General features: G+C 43.4%; 1 protein-coding gene across 1 annotated transcript in view; it reads right to left on the reverse strand.

The window, feature by feature from the left end:
* The window catches only part of LOC103280508 (papilin), a 74814-nt gene that overhangs the window by 35857 nt on the left and 17350 nt on the right, over window positions 1-21607 (reverse strand). Inside the window, exons 8-9 of the mRNA XM_062979793.1 lie at window positions 7336-7474; window positions 5219-5631 (exon numbers count right to left, since the gene is read on the reverse strand). Coding sequence (XP_062835863.1) covers window positions 5219-5631; window positions 7336-7474 — 552 coding nt within the window. The remainder of the gene's footprint in view (window positions 1-5218; window positions 5632-7335; window positions 7475-21607) is intronic.

Below are 21607 nucleotides of genomic sequence, written 5' to 3' on the forward strand. Positions count from 1 at the left end.
GTTTTCCGGGCTGTGTGGCCATGTTCCAGAAGTATTCTCTCCTGACGTTTCACCCACATCTGTGGCAGGCATCCTCAGAGGTTGTGAGGTATGACAAAAGGATCATTTTTGCCTCATTCCAGAAGAGCAGCCCAAGTCTATCTGACAATATAGGCATGCTCTCTTTTTCCTAATACTCCTAATCAGTTTTTGTTTCTATGAATGTGACCATTTCCTAAAGAAGATGTTAATTCAGCCACAATTCACAGCAGCTACTCAAAGCAGAAGAGGAGACTAGTCTTCCTTGAATCTCCTTCCTCCAGTTCCTTGCTTTGAATGGATGCTGGCGCTGGCTCTTGCTCACAGGTGCATCTACACTGTAGATTTAATGCAGTTTATTTATTTATTTATTTATTTATTTATTTATTTACAGCATTTATATTCCGCCCTTTTTTCTCACCCCGAAGGGGATTCAGGGCGGATCACATTACACATATAGGCAAACATTCAATGCCTTTAACATAGAACAAAGACAAGACAAACATAGGCTCCGAGCGGGCCTCGAACTCATGACCTCCTGGTCAGAGTGATTCATTGCAGCTGGTTGCAACTGGCTGCTCTCCAGCCTGCGCAACAGCCCGGGCGTGACACCAGATTAATGACCAGGACTCAATGCTATGGAATCCTGGGAGTTGTAGTTTGGGGAGGCAACAGCCCTCTTTGGTAGAGAAGGTGAAACACCTTGTGAAACCACAACTCCCAGGATACCATTGCATAGAGACATGATAGTTAAGTGGTGCAGAACTGCATTCATTCTACAGTGGAGATACACCTGTTGGCTTCAGATTAAGATAGAAAGAACCACCAAGACTGAAACATAATTGGGTTACAAATTCAGTATGTATTTATTGAAGAAAAGGAAGGGAGTAAGTCAGGCAAGAAAGTGGATCAAACAAGAAGATCCAGACCAAGAGATCCTTGGTCCAAATTGGTCTTTGGCTTTGGCCTCCTGAGCCCTGGAAGCAGTTCAGGATCATCCAATAGTTTTGGATCTCTGCTGCTGAAAAAGAGAAAGAAAGCATCAGCTAATTTTGCACCCACAGTACAGAATGAATGGCACATGATACTTCTTCCACTGCCACAGCTCCATGAAATCCTTGAAGTTGTAGTTTTGCAAGGTCTTAGCTTTCTTTGCCAAAGAAAGAGCACAAAACTACAACTGCACAAAGTCCATAGCGTGGAGCCATGGCAGTGAAAGTGGGATCAAACTGCATGCATGCCTTCCAAGAAGATCAGCTTCTGTCCAGCATTGCTCTGGACTGGCACCGGGATAAATGCAGCAGATACTTGGGAAAAGCAATCTAAACTTGATCAAATAACCACTTTGGGTCACAGTTCTGGGAGACTGATTTAAATAATGACAATGCAAAATAGTTGTAGCTGGAGTTCTAGGTAATCATTCATGATGCAATCACTTACCTGCGTTTCTAGGCAGGCAACAGCTAATGCAAATATATAGGTTAATTGCTAGATAGAAAGATAGCCTAAGGATATTCAAAAGATTAGATCTGACTCAATCTCTCTCTGGTTGCATCTATGCAGTTTGACACCTCTTTAACTGCCATGGCTCAATGATATGGACCTTTGGAAGTTGCAATTTTACAAGGCCTTTAATATCTTCTGCCAAAGAGTGCTGGTGGCTCACCAAACTACAACTCCTAGGATTCATTAGCATTGAACTATGCTAGTTAAGGGAGTGTTGAACTGCATTAATTCTGTGGTGTAAATGCACCTTTTGGCAGAGAAGGCTAAAGGCCTTGTAAAGCTACAACCCCCAGGATTCCATATCATTGAACCATGGAAGTTGGAGTGGGGTCAAACTGCATTAATTCCACAGTGCAGAGCTAGCCTTTGCCACAGGTAAACAAACAACAATCAGGATTTTTAAAAATTAAAATTGGCAAAGGCTATCTATCTAATGCAGCAGTTCTCAACCTTCCTAATGCGGTGACCCCTTAATCCAGTTCCTCATGTTGTGGTGACCCCCAACTACAAAATTCTTTTTGTTGCTACTTCATAACTGTAATTTTGCTACTGTTAGGAATTGTAATGTAAATATCTGATATGCAGGATGTACAGTAGAGTCTCACTTATCCAACATTCGCTTATCCAACATTCTGGATTATCCAATGCATTTTTGTAGTCAATGTTTTCAATACATCGTGATATTTTGGTGCTAAATTCGTAAATACAGTAATTACTATGTAGCATTACTGCATATTGAACTACTTTTTCTGCCAAATTTGTTGTATAACATGATGTTTTGGTGCTTAATTTGTAAAATCATAACCTAAATTGATGTTTAATAGGCTTCTTCTTAATCTCTCCTTATTATCCAACATATTCGCTTATCCAACGTTCTGCCAGCCCGTTTATGTTGGATAAGTGAGACTCTACTGTATTTTCATTCACTGGACCAAATTTCGCACAAATACCCAATAAGCCCAAATTTGAATACTGGTGGGGTTGAGGGGTTGATTTTGTCATTTGGGAGTTGTAGTTGCTGGGATTTATAGTTCACCTACAATCAAAGAGCATTCTGAACTCCACCAACTATGGAATTGAACCAAACTTGGTACACAGAACTCCCATGACCAACAGGAAATACTGGAAGGGTTTGATGTGCATTGACCTTGAGTTTGGGAGTTGTAGTTCACCTACATCCAGAGAGCACTGTGGATTCCAAACAATGATGGATCTGGACCAAACTTGGCTCAAATACTCAATATGCCCAAATAGGAACCCTGTTGGAGTTTGGGAAAAATAGACTTGTAGTTGCTGGGATTTAAAGTTCACCTACAATCAAAATGCCCCTTGAACCCCACCAACGATTGAATTGGGCCTCCCTGGAGAACTCGCATGACCAACAGAAAATACTGGAGGGATTTGGGTTCCTAAGACCATCAGAAATATGTGTTTTCTGGTGGTCTTGGGCGACCCCTCTGAAACCCTCCTCGTGACCCCCCCAGCGGTCCCGACCCCCCAGGTTGAGAAACGCTGATCTAATGCAAGCAAAAAAAGGAGGGAGGCCATAGGCACAATCTTAACATTCAAGGGCCGAACCCAGGTGAATCAGAGCCTGCTTTTGCTCACGTGGATTGGACAACTTCAAGTGAATAATCATGCAAAAAGGCCTCCTTCTGTGCTTCTTTTCATAAGAGGAGATGATTGTTGTGACTCAGCCACAGCATAGCCAGAGTGAGGATGAAGAAGGGGATTCTGGGTTTCAGATACAAGAGCCAGATGATGGGATGCAGGATGAATTTCAGGATGATGGCATGGGAATGGGAATGATACAGGGTGATTTAGAGGCTCGAGAAATGCAGCTTGAGCAGAATGAACTGTTGACCCACCCGGCCACAGGTAACAGCCAGGATGACATTCCCATGGGAATTAATGAGCAAGAGATGTCTCAAGCCCCGGTGTCTTCAGCCCCGGTTCAGGTGCAAGATAACGAGGACCTTGAAGGGGCGCCATCATTATCTAGGGCGGACCGGTTGTTATGGAAGGGAGTTCAGCCTCGTAGGAGTGTAAGATTGGCGGGGAAGAGAGAGGCCTCCGCAGGAAAGAGAAATGCATTTTTGGGGTGCTTTTAAAAGTGTGTGTTTTGAGATAGATTTTTGTCAAAGCAAATTCTCGCTTCATCCGAGTGGGTGTTCCTGCTTCATGCCTAAGAGAAGTTTCCTGTTCCTGGATCTTTGAAACCTTTGGGCCTTTGTTCTTTGGGATCTATCATCTACTGTTTTGGCTCATGAACTATTGGATTGTTATGGCTTATGGATTAATGGATTTTTATGGCTTATGAACGATTGGATTCCTATTGACTCTTTTACTGCAATCTTGAAAACTTTATAACTGCCTGCTTTGATTTATATTTGCTTTTGCTCAATAAAACTACAAAAGACTTCCTTCTGTGTGTGACTGGGTGTCTATAGAAAGGTGAACTATTCTGAGGTGCGACAATGATGGGTATTGGTATTTAGAGATCAGCGATGCAAGCGCATTCCCAAACGGTGCAGATGATGCATACTCAAGAAGCGGCCCAGTGCAGGCTCACAGAGAGCGTGATGGCTGTCCTTCTCACCTTAGACAGGATTCATGCATTGAATGATGCACCCATAGTGGCAGCATTTCTGGCTCCCAGTGCATCCCCAGTCATCGTAACAATGTACAGGGCAGATGGTGCCGGTATTTGGAGGAGGGCTGGGGCACCTGCCAGGTTTCTCTGCAATGGAAAAGGAGACTGTTTAGAAACCCTCAAAGAAGGGGACTCCACTGGTCTTCCAGGCAGATGCCTCTTCCACTTAGGAACAATGGATGGATGAATTATAAGGTTTGGAAGGGTCCCCCAGAGGCCATCCAGTGCAGTCCTATTCTGGCAGGTAAGAAGACCCCATTCTGTTTAGAAACCTCCAGAAAAAGTGACTCTGCTGTCCTTCTTATTAATGGATGGATGGGTGGATCATAAGGAAAGGGTCCCCCAGAGTCCATCCAATCCAACCCCATTCTACTAAGCAGGAGGATATCATCCAAGCCCTCCCAAAAGATGGCCATCTAGCCACGGCTTAACAACTTCCAGAGAAGGAGACACCACCACATTCCAAATCGTTGAGTTGGAAGAGACACCCAAAGACCACACAGCCCAACCCCATTCTGCCACACAGGAACACCCAATTCAAGCCCTCCCAACAGATGGCCATCCAGCCTCTGCTTCAAAGTCTCCAGAAAAGGAGACTCCACTGGATCCTCAGGCAGCAGCATCTTCCACGATGTAACAAGTTTTATAGATGGATGGATGAACTGTATGATTTAGCAGGTTATCCCAGAGGCCATCTAGTCCAACCCCCTTCTGCCATGCACAAATATATATTCCAAGCACTCCAGACAGATGGCCATCCATCCTCTGGACCAAAACCTCCAGAGAAGAAGACTCACCAGACTCTGAGTCGGTTAATTACTCTGTTGAACTACTCTCTGAACTTTCTTCTTAATATTCAAGTGGCATCTCTTTTCCTGCAATCTATGGCTTCATTGTGTCTCTACTGCAGAATGATTGCTGTTTGGCATCACTTGACCTCTCATTACTCAATGCCATGGAAACCACAAGAGTGGTACTTTGAATTGCTTTCTCTACCCAAGGGGTCTGGTGCCTGACCAAACTACAACTCCCAGGACTCTATTGCTTGGAGCCATGGCAGTTATATGGCACCAAGCTGCATTCATCTGCTCTTCCCCACTTACCAATGCAGGAATAATGACATGCATATTGAGACTGAAAATTGTTCCCATTCCCTGTGCAGCCGCTGTAAGTGAACGTCTCGCATCTATTGGAAGTCGGGTTGTAGTAATAACGGGTTACGTATCCTCTGCACCCTCCATAGTCTGGAGGAAGGTTGCAATGAGCTGGAAGAAGGGAAAAAGTCATCATTGTTGATGCACCCACCAGGATTACATTCCCTATCACATTATTTCCCAAGGCAGCCACAAGGATAGCCAAAGGCCAGCGAGTTGTGGCTTTTCTATTGTTTTCTACTGAAATAATGCTGTAAGGAATTGAATATCCCTTATCGGAAATGTTTGGGACAAGCAGGACTTGGTATTATCGTTATTGTCATTTGAATTATATTTTCCTTATAAGAAATACCTGGAAATGGGACCCACATCTAAACATGAAATTTGTTTACCTTTCAAATATTCTTTATATAGAACCTGAAGGTAATTTTATACAACATTTTAAGTAAGTTTATGCACGCAACAAATTATGTGTACAATGAGTCATCAGGAAGCGGGAGAGTCACTTTCTCAGCCAGTCTTGGCTTTTGGGGTATTTTGGAGTACAGCATAAGGGATGCTCAAGTTGAACGAGCAAAATAAGTCATTAAGAAGGGGACCCAGATCAGAAGTGGCTTCTCCTAGCTTTATTCTTTGAAATATCATGCTGAAAAGAGTGCCACAATCTGCTGTTGTTTTTCAGAGAGAAGAATGGGCAAAACAATGGTGCATGCAATGAGCATGGTGCAGGCAATGGTCTCCATGATGCATGCAATGGTGCATGAAATGAGCTTGGTGCATGCAGTGTCTCTGTGGGGCATGCAATGGTGTGCAATGAGCATGGTGCATCTAGTGTCTCCATGGTGCATGAAATAGTGCACAGAATGAGAATGTTGCATGAAATTGTGCATGTGATGAGCATGGTGAATGCAGTGTCTCGGTGGTGCACACAATGGTGTGTGTGATGAGCATGGTGCATGCAGTGTCTTGGTGGTGCACACAATGGTTTGTGTGATGAGCACGGTGCATGCAATATCTCTGTGGTGCACGCAATTATGTGTGCAATGAGCATGGTGCATGCAATGTCTCTGTGGTGCATGTAATGGTGTGTGCAATGAGCATGGTGCATGCAGTGTCTCTGTGGTGCACGCAATGGTGTGTGTGATGAGCATGGTGCATGCAGTGTCTCTGTGGTGCACGCAATGGTGTGTGCGATGAGCATGGTGCATGCAGTGTCTCCATGATGCATGCAATGGTGTGTGCGATGAGCATGGTGCATGCAGTGTCTCCATGGCGCATGCAATGGTGCACAGAATGAGCATGTTGCATGAAATTGTGCATGTGATGAGCATGGTGCATGCAGTGTCTCGGTGGTGCACACAATGGTGTGTGTGATGAGCATGGTGCATGCAGTGTCTTGGTGGTACACACAATGGTTTGTGTGATGAGCACGGTGCATGCAATGTCTCTGTGGTGCACGCAATTATGTGTGCAATGAGCATGGTGCATGTAATGTCTCTGTGGTGCATGTAATGGTGTGTGCGATGAGCATGGTGCATGCAGTGTCTCTGTGGTGCATGCAATGGTGTGTGCGATGAGCATGGTGCATGCAGTGTCTTGGTGGTGCACGCAATGGTGTGTGCGATGAGCATGGTGCATGCAATGTCTCTGTGGTGCACACAATGGTGTATGCAATGAGCATGGTGCATGAAGTCTCTCCATGGTGCATGCAATGGCGCACAAAGTGAACATGTTGCGTGAAATTGTGCATGTGATGAGCATGGTGGATGCAGTGTCTCCATGTTGCATGCAATGGTGCATGCAATTACCATGGTGCATGCAATGGCTTTTGCAAACTTTGGAGAGGAATGGAGAATCCATGACGACCTGCAAAACAAATTCAGTAATCCTGACTTTTAATTTCAGCTGGTCAGGTGCCCACATCTCCTTGAGAAAGATATAGTTTGTGGGAGATATAATTTGGGGATCTGAGTCAGGAAGACTGGAAGTGAAGGGTCCTCTTACCTGGCCTGGTGGCAACGGTCAGTCCGGCCCAGAAGCTGAGAAGCCCCAGAAGGAGGAGGAAGGCCACTGGCCGCATGGTTTGGCTGGTCTTGGTTTGCCTGAGCTGGGGGTCCAGTGCCCACTCCAGCTCACCTGGGCTCTTTTAAATGCTTGCAAACAGGTTCAGCCGGGACTTTCAGGAGAAAGTGGACCAAAGGAGAGAATGTGGGGCTTTCCAGAAAGGTGGAGGAAGCCAGAAATGTGGACAGAGTGGACATTCTCTCCCTTTGGCAAGGTGACTTTGGCAAGGTGAAGGCTTGCAGAACAGCTTTAGAGACAGTGACTGATGAGCAAATGTTCCCAGTTTTCTAATCCTTTTGAATTTTGTTTCTATCTATATATATAAAAGAGTGATGGAATCGCGGCACCGAGCAAAGCAACTAAACTACGGGCCCCCCAACCTCGACATTGGACAACACAACCCATCATCCACGCCTTAAGGTTGAAACAACACAAAATCACTTCACGCACCTCCACATGGAGAGAACCCACAAGGCCCCATCGGGAGCCATGCCCGGGAGGGAAACAGAAAGTATAATGGCCGGCCGGCAACAGGGAAGGTAGGCAATGGGAAAAAGCTGTCCCCTGGGTCCTAGCACCCGCCCATCATCCAAACCATTTATCTCCACTCCAACCTTCTACAATAACCAACCCATTTTAATACTTTAAATTTTAAATATATGCTATGAACCATGACAATCAACACAATCTCTCTCCTAATATTTTAACAAGCTTAAAATCCCAACACCAAATAAAAAACAACACTCTTAAAACACGGGAATGCCAGACACTAAACAATCAGGGCCAGCGAACACCTCCCACGATCTATCATGCAGGACACAATCCAAGCACTCCCAACAGATGGCCACCCAGCCTCTCAATAATAATAATAATAACAACAACATCATCATACAATCCTAAGGTTTGCAGAGGCTGACTATTTCTGTGGCCCTGACATGTCACATCTCTTTTTATGTTTGGAACCTTTAGAGTGTTCCTTATCTTTTTCACATAGAAAGAAGATAGCTGTATATTAAGAGAGGCCTGACTATTTATGTGGCCCTTACATGTCACATCTCTTTTTATGTTTGGAACCTTTAGAGTGTTTGCTTATCTTTTTCACATAGAAAGAAGATAGCTGTATACTAAGAGAGGCCTGACTATTTCTGTGGCCCTTACATGTCACATCTCTTTTTATGTTTGGAACCTTTAGAGTGTTTGCTTATCTTTTTCACATAGAAAGAAGATAGCTGTATACTAAGAGAGGCCTGACTATTTCTGTGGCCCTTACATGTCACATCTCTTTTTATGTTTGGAACCTTTAGAGTGTTCCTTATCTTTTTCACATAGAAAGAAGATAGCTGTATATTAAGAGAGGCCTGACTATTTATGTGGCCCTTACATGTCACATCTCTTTTTATGTTTGGAACCTTTAGAGTGTTTGCTTATCTTTTTCACATAGAAAGAAGATAGCTGTATACTAAGAGAGGCCTGACTATTTCTGTGGCCCTTACATGTCACATCTCTTTTTATGTTTGGAACCTTTAGAGTGTTTGCTTATCTTTTTCACATAGAAAGAAGATAGCTGTATACTCAGAGAGGCCTGACTATTTCTGTTTCCCTTACATGTCACATCTCTTTTTATGTTTGGAACCTTTAGAGTGTTTGCTTATCTTTTTCACATAGAAAAAGGATAGCTGTATACTCAGAGAGGCCTGACTCTACTGTACATACTAAACATAAAGACAACCATACAACAGACATTCAATACCACCACTAACTCAAATTTCTCACCAACACCACCAGACAACGGCACAGCAACGCGTGGCCGGGCACAGCTAGTTACCCTATATAACAATGTGAAAGCAGCTCCATCCCATCCCTTTTCTCCATGCCAACATCTAAGGGCGCATCTGCACTGTGAAATGAATGTAGTCTTGATGTCAAGCACGCAAGCCCCCGAACTCACACTGCTTTGACACACTCAGCTGATCTCTGCCAAGAGTTTCACAAACTCAAAGAAACATTGTATTTCCCCTTCAAATTAGCTCCAGGCACTCAGAAGCACTGTATTTCCACTTCGAATTAGGCACAGCCGCTCTCAATACCTGCACTCGCTACATTTTAACCAGAGTAGTGAATTACATCCGCTTTGTGCTTTCACTTCCAAGGTCTGCAAATGCTCCCTCCTGCACCATTCCCTTGCAACTCAAAACGGTCCAAAAACCCCTTTCCGAGCCATAGATCACCACGGCTTGGGAACAAGGGGATGAGGTCCCCTCAAACCACGGATACGGAAACCGACAAAAACCCCGTAACTGCGTCTCACGGATTTACACCGGACCAACGCCATTTCACTCCGGAACACCTTTTAAGACGAACTGCTATCTCGCTTTTTGCCGCAAAGACCCCAGATCCTCTCCTGACAGATAAATTGGTTCCCTTTTTCTTGAATGAATTTCTTTTTATGAATGAGCATGGGCAACGTGATCCAAAGTGTCTTCCTTGCGCCTTTTATGAACTCCCAAGGTATCAGGGACCCTCTTTCCCTCTCCTGCATGAACCCCTTGTAATCCTTGCACCATCTCCCAGTTCTAGGGAACCCCAAAAGCCCCCTGCCTGCTGGGCTGCAGGAGACCCCCGGAACTCCTCATCATGTCCCCCAAGGGAAGCGCAGGGGAGGTCGAAGCCCCTTGTAGCACCTTGGATGAAAACTTGCGTGTGTCTCCCAACACAATGGAGATGCTGGATCTCTTCTCCTCCTTTGTGAATCCCCTATGTGTCTTCTATCTATATATATAAACTAGCTGTGCCCGGCCACGCGTTGCTGTGGCGTTGTCTGGTGGTGTTGGTGAGAAATTGTTGAGGTAGTGGTGGTATTGAATGTCTGTTGTATGGTTGTCTTTATGTTTAGTATGCATTTGGTTGTTTGTGTACTGTGAATGTGGTGAGGGTAGAGGGGGTCTATGTCTCTGCATAGTATTGTATAGTATTTATACGTTGTCCATGTGTTGTGAATGCTTGGATTGTGTCCTGCTGCATAGTAGAAAGGGTTGGGCTGGATGGCTCTTAAGGGTCTCTCCAAACTCTTGTGCCTGTCCCCTGGGCTGAGTAGGTTACTAGGAGACCAAGTGGGTGGAACTTACCCTTGTAACTGGCAGCAATTGGATAAAAACAATTATTACTCTCCCTCTAGTTAGGACTTTATTTTTCTTTTCTTTTTGTTGTATCAACCTAGAGCAGTGGATGATGGGTTGTGTTGTCAAATTTCGAGGTTGGGGGGCCTGTAGTTTTGTTGTTTTGTCCGCTGCCCTGATGCCATCATTCTTTTATATATATAGAAGGGTAATGAAATTTCGGCCTAGGACAAAACAACAAAACTACACATCCCAGAAACACTAAACTTGGCAGCACAACCCCTCATCCATGCCTCTACATTCATACAACAAAAAGCTCCAGCTACTCCAGAAAACGGCCAGGCTTTGAGGCTGAAACGCTATTCACTGCTATTCCACCTGGCCAACAAAGGATTCCCATAAGCCACAGCAACGCGTGGCTGGGCAAAGCTAGTTTTATATATATATTTATTATTACATTTTATGATAGCATATCCCTGTATAAAATGAAGCAAAGTGACCCCGTTGTGAACTCTGGCCAGCATTCCTTGGCCAAGGTGCAACAAACCTGCCCCAGGCCCATATCCTTACTCAATGGACTTATCACGATCATCATCTGAAAATAGCACAATGGACTTTTTCTTAAGCCAGACCACTTAAGAATTGCGCAAGCTTTGGACATTTTAATCAACCTTCATGAATGGCATATCCCTTCCATCGATTGCAAGTATGCTCCTATTTTTCCAAGACAATGCCATCTTCCTCTCTCCGAAACCTGAATCACCTAATCCCATCAAGATTGCTGATACTGCTGACTTTTGAACAATGGAACTGGATGGTCATCTGTTGGGGGTGCTTTGAATGCAATTTCTTGCTTCTTATTTATTTATTTATTTGCAGTATTTATATTCCACCCTTCTTTCTCACCCCGAAGGGGACTCAGGGCGGATCACATTATGTACATATAGGGCAAACATTCAATGCCCATAAACACATCGAACCAAGACAGAGACAGACAGACAGACAGACGCAGAGGCAATTTAACCTTCTCCTGAGGGGATGTTCGATTCTGGCCACAGGGGGGAGCAACTGCTTCATCATCCACTCTGATGGCACTTCCTCACTTCCTCATTCCAACATTGTAAATTAGTTAAACTTGCCTCCCCACTTTTATAAGTGGTACCTTATTTCCTACTTGATAGATGCAACTATCTTTCGGGTTGCTAGGTCAGCAACGAGCAGGGTCTATATTTTATTTTTAATTGACGGGTGCTCACCCCACCATGGGCTGGCCTCGAACTCATGACCTCATGGTCAGAGTGATTTATTGCAGCAGCTGCTCAACAGCCTGCACCACAGCCCGGCCCCTTGGCAAGGGGTTGGACCAGATGGCCCATGAGGTCTCTTCCAACTCTACTATTCTATGATTCTATGACATCTAGGTGTCAGACCCCTAGTCAAGGGACTTGTTATTTCAATCTTTGTATCAATAAGACAGTTTGCTAATCTAAACACTATGATTTGCTTTGCTGCAATCCAGATAAATGACATTCACAGCACATACATTTTCTACTAAAGTGGTAATTTTATTTTAAAAAATACAGATACCTTATCTGGAATTCCAAAATCCAAAATGCTCCAAAATCCAAAATTGTCCACGTGAGTGGTTGAGAGAGTGATCCCTTCTCTTTCTGTTGGTTCAGTGTCTTTAGACTTTGTTTCATGGATAAAATGATTAAATATGTTGTGTATAAAGCTCATGTTAAGTGTTAAAAAGGTAAAGATTTTCCCCTGACATTAAGTTTTGTGGTGTCCGGCTCTGGGGGTTGGTGCTCATCTCCATTTCTAAGCCGAAGAGCCGGAGTTGTCCATAGACACCTCTTAGGTCTTTACTTATGTCCATGATATAGCACTTTATGAAACCTGTCCCCACTGGTTCGCTTTTAATTACTCTGATTTTATCTGCTTGGATTTTAATGTATTGTTCATCATATTATTCTGTTTATTGTTGAAATGTTTTAAGTTTTTGTCAAATATGTTGTGTTGTTGTTGGGCTTGTCCCTGTTGTGAGCCGCCCCGAGTCCCTTCGGGAAGATGGGGAGGGATATAAAAATAAAATTTATTATTATTATTAGGTTATGCAGCTGGCATGACTCCATGGAGTGCTGTCACCTTCTCACTGAAGCAGTGCCTATTAATCTACTCACGTTTGCATGTTTTTGAACTGCTAGATTGGCAGAAGCTGGAGCTAACAGTGGGAGCTCACTCCACTCCCTGGATTCAAACTGCTGACCCTTCGGTCAGCAAGCTCAGCAGCTCAGTGGTTTAGAATCATAGAATCATAGAATCATAGAATAGTAGAGTTGGAAGAGACCACATGGGCCATCCAGTCCAACCCCCCGCTAAGAAGCAGGAAATCGCATTCAAAGCACCCCCGACAGATGGCCATCCAGCCTCTGCTTAAAAGCCTCCAAAGAAGGAGCCTCCACCACGGCCCCGGGGAGAGAGTTCCACTGTCGAACAGCCCTTCTCACAGTGAGGAAGTTCTTCCTGATGTTCAGGTGGAATCTCCTTTCCTGTAGTTTGAAGCCCTTGTTCCCTTGTGTCCTAGTCTGCAGGGCAGCAGAAAACAAGCTTGCTCCCTCCTCCCTATGACTTCCCTTCACGTATTTGTACATGGCTATCATGTCTCCTCTCAGCCTTCTCTTCTGCAGGCTAAACATGCCCAGCTCTTTAAGCCGCTCCTCATAGGGCTTGTTCTCCAGACCCTTGATCATTTTAGTTGCCCTCCTCTGGACGCTTTCCAGCTTGTCAACATCTCCCTTCAACTGTGGTGCCCAGAATTGGACGCAGTGTGATTCCAGGTGTGGTCTGACCAAGGCAGAATAGAATAAGGGGGAGCAGGACTTCCCTGGATCTAGATGCTATACCCCTATTGATGCAGGCCAGAATCCCATTGGCTTTTTTAGCTGCCGCATCACATTGTTGGCTCATGTTTAACTTGTTGTCCACGAGGACTCCAAGGTCTTTTTCGCACACACTGCTGTCAAGCCAGGCGTCCCCCATTCTGTATCTTTGATTTCCATTTTTTCTGCCGAAGTGAAGTATCTTGCATTTGTCCCTGTTGAACTTCATTTTGTTAGTTTTGGCCCATCTCTCTAGTCTGTCAAGATCGTTTTGAATTCTGCTCCTGTCTTCTGGAGTGTTCGCTATCCCTCCCAGTTTTGTGTCGTCTGCAAACTTGATGATCGTGCCTTCTAACCCTTCGTCTAAGTCGTTAATAAAGATGTTGAACAGAACCGGGCCCAGGACGGAGCCCTGCTTGTGGCACTCCACTTGTCACTTCTTTCCATGATGAAGACGACGCATTGGTGAGAATCACCCTTTGGGTTCGTTCGCTTAGCCAATTGCAGATCCACCTAACCGTAGTTTTGTCTAGCCCACATTTTACTAGTTTGTTTGCCAGATGGTCGTGGGGTTATGGTCATTAACACACTGCGCTCCTGGGGTTATGTGTTTACAAAACATAAAGGAGTCTCGTGTTTTGACTTGGGGCCCATCTCCTAGATATCACCTTACGGACATATATGCAAGTGTGAGTATTTCAAAATCAGAAAGGCATTTGCAAACATGAACAGAGAAGCTTTGGTGGCTGCAATCACCAATATATATAGAGAGAGGTTCTGGCTGGGGAATTTCTCCCTGGATTAAGGGGAAACTGGGAGGCCACTCATTACTCTTGAGCAGGGGTCCCCAAACTGCGGCCCATCGAAGCCATTTATCCGGCCCCCATGATGGCGGCTCCCTCCACCTTTCCCGCCTCCTCCCTCACCTGTTGCGCGCCTTCTAAAGCTTTGCTTGTTTATAATGGTATTTTAATCATTATTTAATTAATAATTAATTATTAAGGGGTGCTTTGCCAGTGCTTTTGGTGCACAAAGGCAAAAGGGGGTTGGACTAAATGGCCCAAGGGGTCTCTTCCAAACCTCTTTATTATTATCATTATCATTATTATTATTATTATTATTGGCACAAAGACACAATATAACAGCAATATATATGTGTGTGTGTGTGTGTGCTGGATTTTGTATCACAAAATCACAAGTTGAACACTTCCCCGGAGTTTAGGACTGGATGATGATGATGATGATGATGATGATGATGATGATGATGATGATGATGATGATTAACAACATTGAGGCTGGGTGGCCATCTGTCAGGGGTGCTTTGCTTGTGCTTATGGTGCACAAAGGTAGAAGGGGGTTGGACAAGATGGCCCAAGGTGTCTCTTCCAACCGTCTTTATTATTTTTATTAAGATTATGATTATGATTAACATTGAGGCTGTATTTCTTCCCTTTTTTTTTACTTCAATATAAGAGATGTGCAGTGTGCATAGGAATTTGTTTATAGGGTTTTGTTTTTTTCAACTATAGTCCGGCCCTCCAACGGTCTGAGGGACCGTGAACTGGCCCCCTGTTTAAAAAGTTTGGGGACCCCTGCTCTTGAGAAACCTTCCTACCTGCATCGGGTCCACAGGCATCAGGTGATCAGGCACAAAAAGAACAGAGGTGGTGCAATGTAACATTTTGTTCATTCTGCTGAAAGCTAATTTTCGAGCTCAATAAGCCTGCCACAATGCTTTGTTTAATTGTGTTGTCGAAGGCTTTGATGGCTGGGATCACAGGGTTGTTTCAGGTTGTGTGGCCATGTTCCAGAAGTATTCTCTCCTGACGCTTCGCCCACATCTATGGCAGTCATCCTCAGAGGTTGTGAGGTATCCTCTGAGGATGCCTGCCATAGATGTGGGCGAAACGTCAGGAGAGAATACTTCTGGAACATGGCCACACAATCCGAAAGACATACAACAACCCTTAGTTTAATTATCTTTTTATTTAGGATCTGAAATTAATTTTTGTAAAAAACAAATACAGTTGAGTCTCACTTATCCAACATAAATGGGCCAGCAGAACGTTGGATAAGCGAATATGTTGGATAATAAGGAAGGATTAAGGAAAAGCCTATTAAACATCAAATTAGGTTATGATTTTACAAATTAAGCACCAAAACATCGTGTTATACAACAAATTTGACAGAAAAAGTAGTTCAATATGCAGTAATGTTAAGTAGTAATTACTGTATTTATGAATTTAGCACCAAAATATCATGATGTATTGAAAACATTGACTACAAAAATGTGTTGGATAATCCAGAACGTTGGATAAGCGAGACTCTACTGTAAATGGAAATTGCAGAAGAATGACCCCAATACATGGACATAAAGAAAGCCTTTTTAATATATATATACAAACTACAGAGCTTTATTACAGTTTGCCCAAAAGGGATGCAAGTACTAGCAAATGTTCACAAGCATAAATTCACAGAAAACACAAGATGTTTTATTCAGTTCTGGCAGGCATTCAGACTTCCCACACCTTCCACTGATTGGCTGAGAAAGCAGGCTGGCTAGAATCCATGCAGGGATTGGCTGGAGGTTTACCAATGTCACTGGCAGGAGGAGGAGAAACCTGTAGCAGTGAGAAGAAGAGCTGATGGATGGTCAGTTTAAAGGTCCACTCTGTTGAAGGGCAGGAAACAGAAGTGGTGATGGCATGGGTATGCAGATGATTCTTCTTTTTTCAAAGAGATTTTATTTTATCTATCTGATGAGGCTCTGGCAACAGTCATCCATGCCACGGTCACATCTAGGCTGGACTATTGCAACGCCCTGTATGTTGGCCTTCCGATGTCCACGACCCGAAAGCTCCGTATTGTTCAGAATGCGGCAGCCAGGCTACTCACAAGAACACCCATGAAATGCCACATCACACCAGTGCTGCAGCATCTGCATTGGCTTCCAACTGATGACCGTGGTCTATATAAGATGCTAGTTCTGACCTTTAAAACTCTTTACGGCCAGGGCCCATCGTACCTTAGGGACCGTCTCTCCTTCTCCCATCATCGGAGGTCGCAACGACCATCCCAACGAGACTTACTCTATGTACCGGGTCCTAGAGAAGTGCACTTGGAGAGGACCAGGCGCAGAGCTTTTTCTGTTTCTGCCCCTGCCTTATGGAATGCCTTGCTGCCCTAGATGAGAGCCAAGACATATTTGTATGTATGTATTTTTATCCTTTACAATTTTATCTTGTAAATCGCCTAGAGCATCTTGGATGGAGGGCGATTAATAAGTAATTAAATGATGATGGTGATGATGATGATGATGATGATTTCATGTTAAGCACTTTGATACCATAAGAGTGCGGGAAAGGCCAAGAAACGTATAATAAATTGATTATGGTGTTTTATTTATTTATTTAAAACATTTATATTCTGCCCTTCTCACCCCTAAGGGGACTCAGAGCACAACATATATAGGCAAGCATCCCATGGCGGGATATGAAATAATTATAAATATACACAAACATTAAAAACATTAAACATTAATGTTTTGTTAGTAACCTAGGTCTATCCATAAGTCTAATCATAGCATCATAGAATCCTAGAGTTGGAAGAGACCTCGTGGGCCATCCAGTCCAACCCCGTTCTGCCAAGATGCAGGGAAATCCCATTCTTGGCCATTTGAATATAGTCTAATAACTGCTGACCCATTGCATGAATTTTATGGGACTTTCTTAGACCAGGGATCCTCAGAGGTGATTTCTCCAGTTGTCTCATTTGAAAGAGCTCCTTTGCTGTGGCGCAGACGGGAGAGCAAGCCAGTGCAATTAACTGCAATGAATCACTCACCAGGAGGTCATAAGTTCGAGGCCCGCTCGGAGCTATGTTGTTGTTTGTCTTTGTCCTATGTTAAAAGGCATTGAATGTTTGCCTAATATGTGTAATGTGATCCGCCCTGAGTCCCCTTCGGGGTGAGAAGGGCGGAATATAAATGCTGTAAATAAATAAATAAATAAATAGGTCCAAGGCACCTGGGATTCCTTGGTGACCTCCCATTCAGATATGCTGCCCCTGCTTAGCTTCCAAAATCAGATAGGATCTGGTGCCCTTGGGATAGGACCTCATGAAAAATCCAATGTGGTTTCCACACAGCACCATGAAATGACCCATCATCTTCTCAGCAGGATGTTTCGCTGACCATTGTACTTATGGATTGAATGCTCCAGCAGTCTCTCTCTCTTTGCTCTATTTTTTGTGTCTCTCATTTAGGTGATTTGTGTCAACTGCACACAAACACTGCTTTGTTGCAAAAAACTCAGGTGAGTATTTTTGCCACTAGAGTGCAGCAAACAACATGACCTGAAAGGTTTAAGCAGCCTTATGTGCATGCTGTTATCTATAAAGTGCAGTTCATTTTTTAAATTAAAAATGAGTGGACATTGAAAAGACCTGTTGTTGCCTGTGTCCTCATGAAATGTAATGGTAGTGTGATTAAGATATACTTCTCAATGGAAAATCTTAGAGTAGGATCATAGACTCGTAGAGTTGGGAGGGACTCTGGAGGCATCCAGCCAAGTCCTTTCAGTCAATCCAAGCCTTCTCAACAGATGGCCATCCAGCCTCTGCTTAAAAACCCCAAAGCCTACATTGGACTCCCAGACAGCATCCAGTTCCTCTATCAATCAGCCATGATCATCAGGAAGTTCTTCGTAATGTTTAGGTTGCATTTCTTTTCCCTGTAATTTGAATCCATGGCTCCATTGTGTCCCAGCCTCTGGAGCAGCAGAAAACAAGGTGGCCCTTTTATCCTCAATATGACATCCTTTCAGATATTTCAACGTGGCTCTCATGTTCACCACGGAAACACATTATTCCTGTCATTTTAGGCATGTAAGCTCTACTCTAGAGGAGAGCTGCTCAGCTGCAGGCAGGTGTGTGTTTTAAGGAGGCTTCTTATCTGTTTTTTACTCTAGAGAAGGCACTCGGCTGCAGGCATACATACGCACTTTCTGGGCCTGCATGCCACACATGCACTTTTTCCATGGCAAGGAGGGTACTCACAAAAAGCAGGTGAGGGGCTGGGATTAGCTCCAGCTTGCTTTTGTGTTGAGTTGATTTTTGTACTGGGAGGGTGCTTCCTGTTGTGTGCTCCCGAAGATAATGAAAGAAAGGATATAACTGTTGGGATTCATCCTGGAGTACTCAAGTCTAAATGTAGTCAGATAGAAGATAGAGTTAGATTGAGGGAATACTTTCCCCGTTTCCAAAGCATGTTTCTAGAAATGTGATCTCTCCTAGGGCTTTGACATAACTTCACCAATTTGGTCTTTTGGAATGTTTATGGCCCTAGAGAAGAAGCGACCCACGAGGCTTGGTCGCCATTCCAGCTTCCTACTTTGTTCCAGATAGGATGCACCTCTGTCCTCTATTAGTCAAGATGTAGCTATCTATATCTTTCTTATTTTAATCCATCTATGTGTATTAGAACAGGATAAATTAGCTAGTTAGCTCCAAACCTTTTCTATCCATCAATGGATTTCTTTTTACCTCAATAAAGGCTTTTAAACTTTAAAGCTAACTTTGCATCCCTTTGCCTTCCTGATGACACAGAGGCCTTCCAAAACACACGCTGCTTAAGTCTCACCACTGCTGCAATTTTTACTCTGCTATTTTAATGGGAATTTACCTCATAAAGAGGGTGATTAGAGCTCAACTGCTCGTCCATTCCCAACAATAACAAAGAAAAATGGATCCACGCACAACTCTACTACCTAGACACTTTGCTCTTATTGATGCAGCCTAGAATCACATTAGCTTTTTAAGCGGCTCCGTCACCCTGTTGGCTCATGTTTAGCTTGTGCTCTACTAAGACTCCAAGATCCGTTTCCCATGGACTGTTGTCAAGCCAGGTCTCATCCATTCTGTATCTGCACATGGTTGGCTGAGTCACATATTTTCTTACATTCAGACTATTTCTGGTGTCTTATTAGAGGATGGGACAGTTGTGATTCTTTGCCAGAAGCATTGTGGGTGCAATCATAAATTTAAACCCCTTGCTTTGAGAAATCCTTTACATTTCCCCTTTTATAAATAACTAGCTGTGCCCGGCCACGCGTTGCTGTGGCAAAGTGCTGGTGGTATTGGTTAAAAATTGTTATGTAATTTTTATTTGATGTTATTTGTATTTTTAAATTATTTTTATTGTAAGTTATCTTTTTATTTATTATATTTTATTATTTTCTTGTATTATTTTTAGTTATTTTCTGTTATTATAGTATTTTATTGTATTAATTTTTAGTGTTTTTAATTATTTTTAGTGTTTTTTATTATTTTTTATTGGGTTGCTAGGAGACCAAGTTGGAGGAGCTTAGCCTTCTAACTGGCAGCAATTGGATAAAAACAATTATTCCTCTCCCTCTAATTAGGACTTTATTTTTCTTTTCTTTTTGTTGTATCAACCTAGAGGCATGGATGATGGGTTGTGTTGTCAAATTTCGAGGTTGCGGGGCCTGTAGTTTTGTTGTTTTGTTGGTCGCCGTGATGCCATCACTCTTTTATATATATAGATACTGCAAAAAAGAAAGAAAGAAAGAAAGAAAAGAATGTCAGACTCCTGCCACACTCCTTAAACGATGGGGACCGTAATGCAAGAGAAGAGAACTGGAGAGGGAAAAGGAAAGGACCCCTGAGAATTCATGAGATGCCTTTATTGAGAAGAGGTGGGTTGAAGATGCCAGGGGAGCCACATCTGCCAAAGTCCTTGATCCAAGTTGATTTTTGCCTTGGTTTCTGGAGCAGTGCCTCTCATCAGAAAGGGCCAGTGGTTCTTAATCTTTGCTGCTAAGAAAGAGAGAGAGGGAGAGAGATGAACCAGCTATCTAATCTGTTTAAATTATATTGAATTCTGATCCTGTTCTCAGGAGTATTTGCTATCCCGCCTAGTTTGGTGTCAGCTGCACATTTGATCAGCATGCCTTCCATTATATCATCCAAGTCATTGACAAAAAGGTTGAATAGTGCCAAAAGACCCAGAACAGACACATTGGTCACTTCTCTCTATGTTGAAGAAAGGGGAGCCATTGCAACACACTTTGGGTTCAGCCAGTCAACCAATTCCCAATCTACCTGTTGAAGAAAAACCATCATGCATGCTCTGTCCCTGTCTTTGTTTTTCCCAGTCTTCCTGCTTGTTTTATTTATTTATTTATTTACAGTATTTATATTCCGCCCTTCCTGCTCACCCCGAAGGGGACTCAGGGCGGATCACAATGCACATATACGTGGCAAACATTCAATGCCATAAACATACGACACACAGAGACAGAGACACAGAGGCTATTTAACATTCCAGCTTCCGGCTTCCTGAGGGTATGCTCGAATCTGGCCACAGGGGAACTGCTGCTTCATCATCCACTGTGACACTGAGTCCTTCATGGAGTACTTCCTCATCTTCCACACACTGCAGGAGATTTTATGGCATTGTAAATTAGTTAAATTACCCTCCCCACATAAGCTGTACCTAAATTCCTACTTGACAGATGCAACTGTCTTTCGGCTGCATAGGTCAACAGCAAGCTGGACTATTAATGGTCAGGAGCTGGCTTCGAACTCATGACCTCTCGGTCAGTAGTGATTTATTGCAGCTGGCTACTAACCATTAGGCTTGTCCGATCGATGGAAAAAATGTTTCAATTCTCGTTTCTAAAGTAGGGGGTGCCGACTCTTCGATGTAGAAATTATTTCTTAATGTTTCACCCAAAATTTTTGGATATTTCCGAAAATTCGTAATGTTTCTAAAATGTTTCTAAAATGGCGGACGCGCATGCGCAATCGCCAAAAAACAGGAAACCGGGGGGGAGACTTTTCTGGGGGTCTCCCGCCCTCATTTCTTGAGCTATTCTCATCAAATTTGGTACAGTGGGAGAACACATTCCACACTCTTTGCTCAACAAATTGCAGAATGTTTCCTGTCTCCTATGATTTTTGGCGAATTTTCATAACTTTTTATAATACACTATTTTTCAATATTTGAAGAAACCTGTTCCTGGTTTGAAAGTCTTATTTCCTTCAATTGGGTTCTTATCACTGTAAAAGTCCCTCTTCTACTTGTGTAGACTTTGGATTAGAAATGCAGCACACGCCAAGCAATGCCTTGACAGGAGTGCCACTGTCCTTTGGAAACTATAAATTGCCTTTGAACCTTTTGATCAATGGTGC

Source organism: Anolis carolinensis, chromosome 4, assembly GCF_035594765.1.
Source record: "Anolis carolinensis isolate JA03-04 chromosome 4, rAnoCar3.1.pri, whole genome shotgun sequence".
Classification (NCBI taxonomy): domain Eukaryota; kingdom Metazoa; phylum Chordata; class Lepidosauria; order Squamata; family Dactyloidae; genus Anolis; species Anolis carolinensis.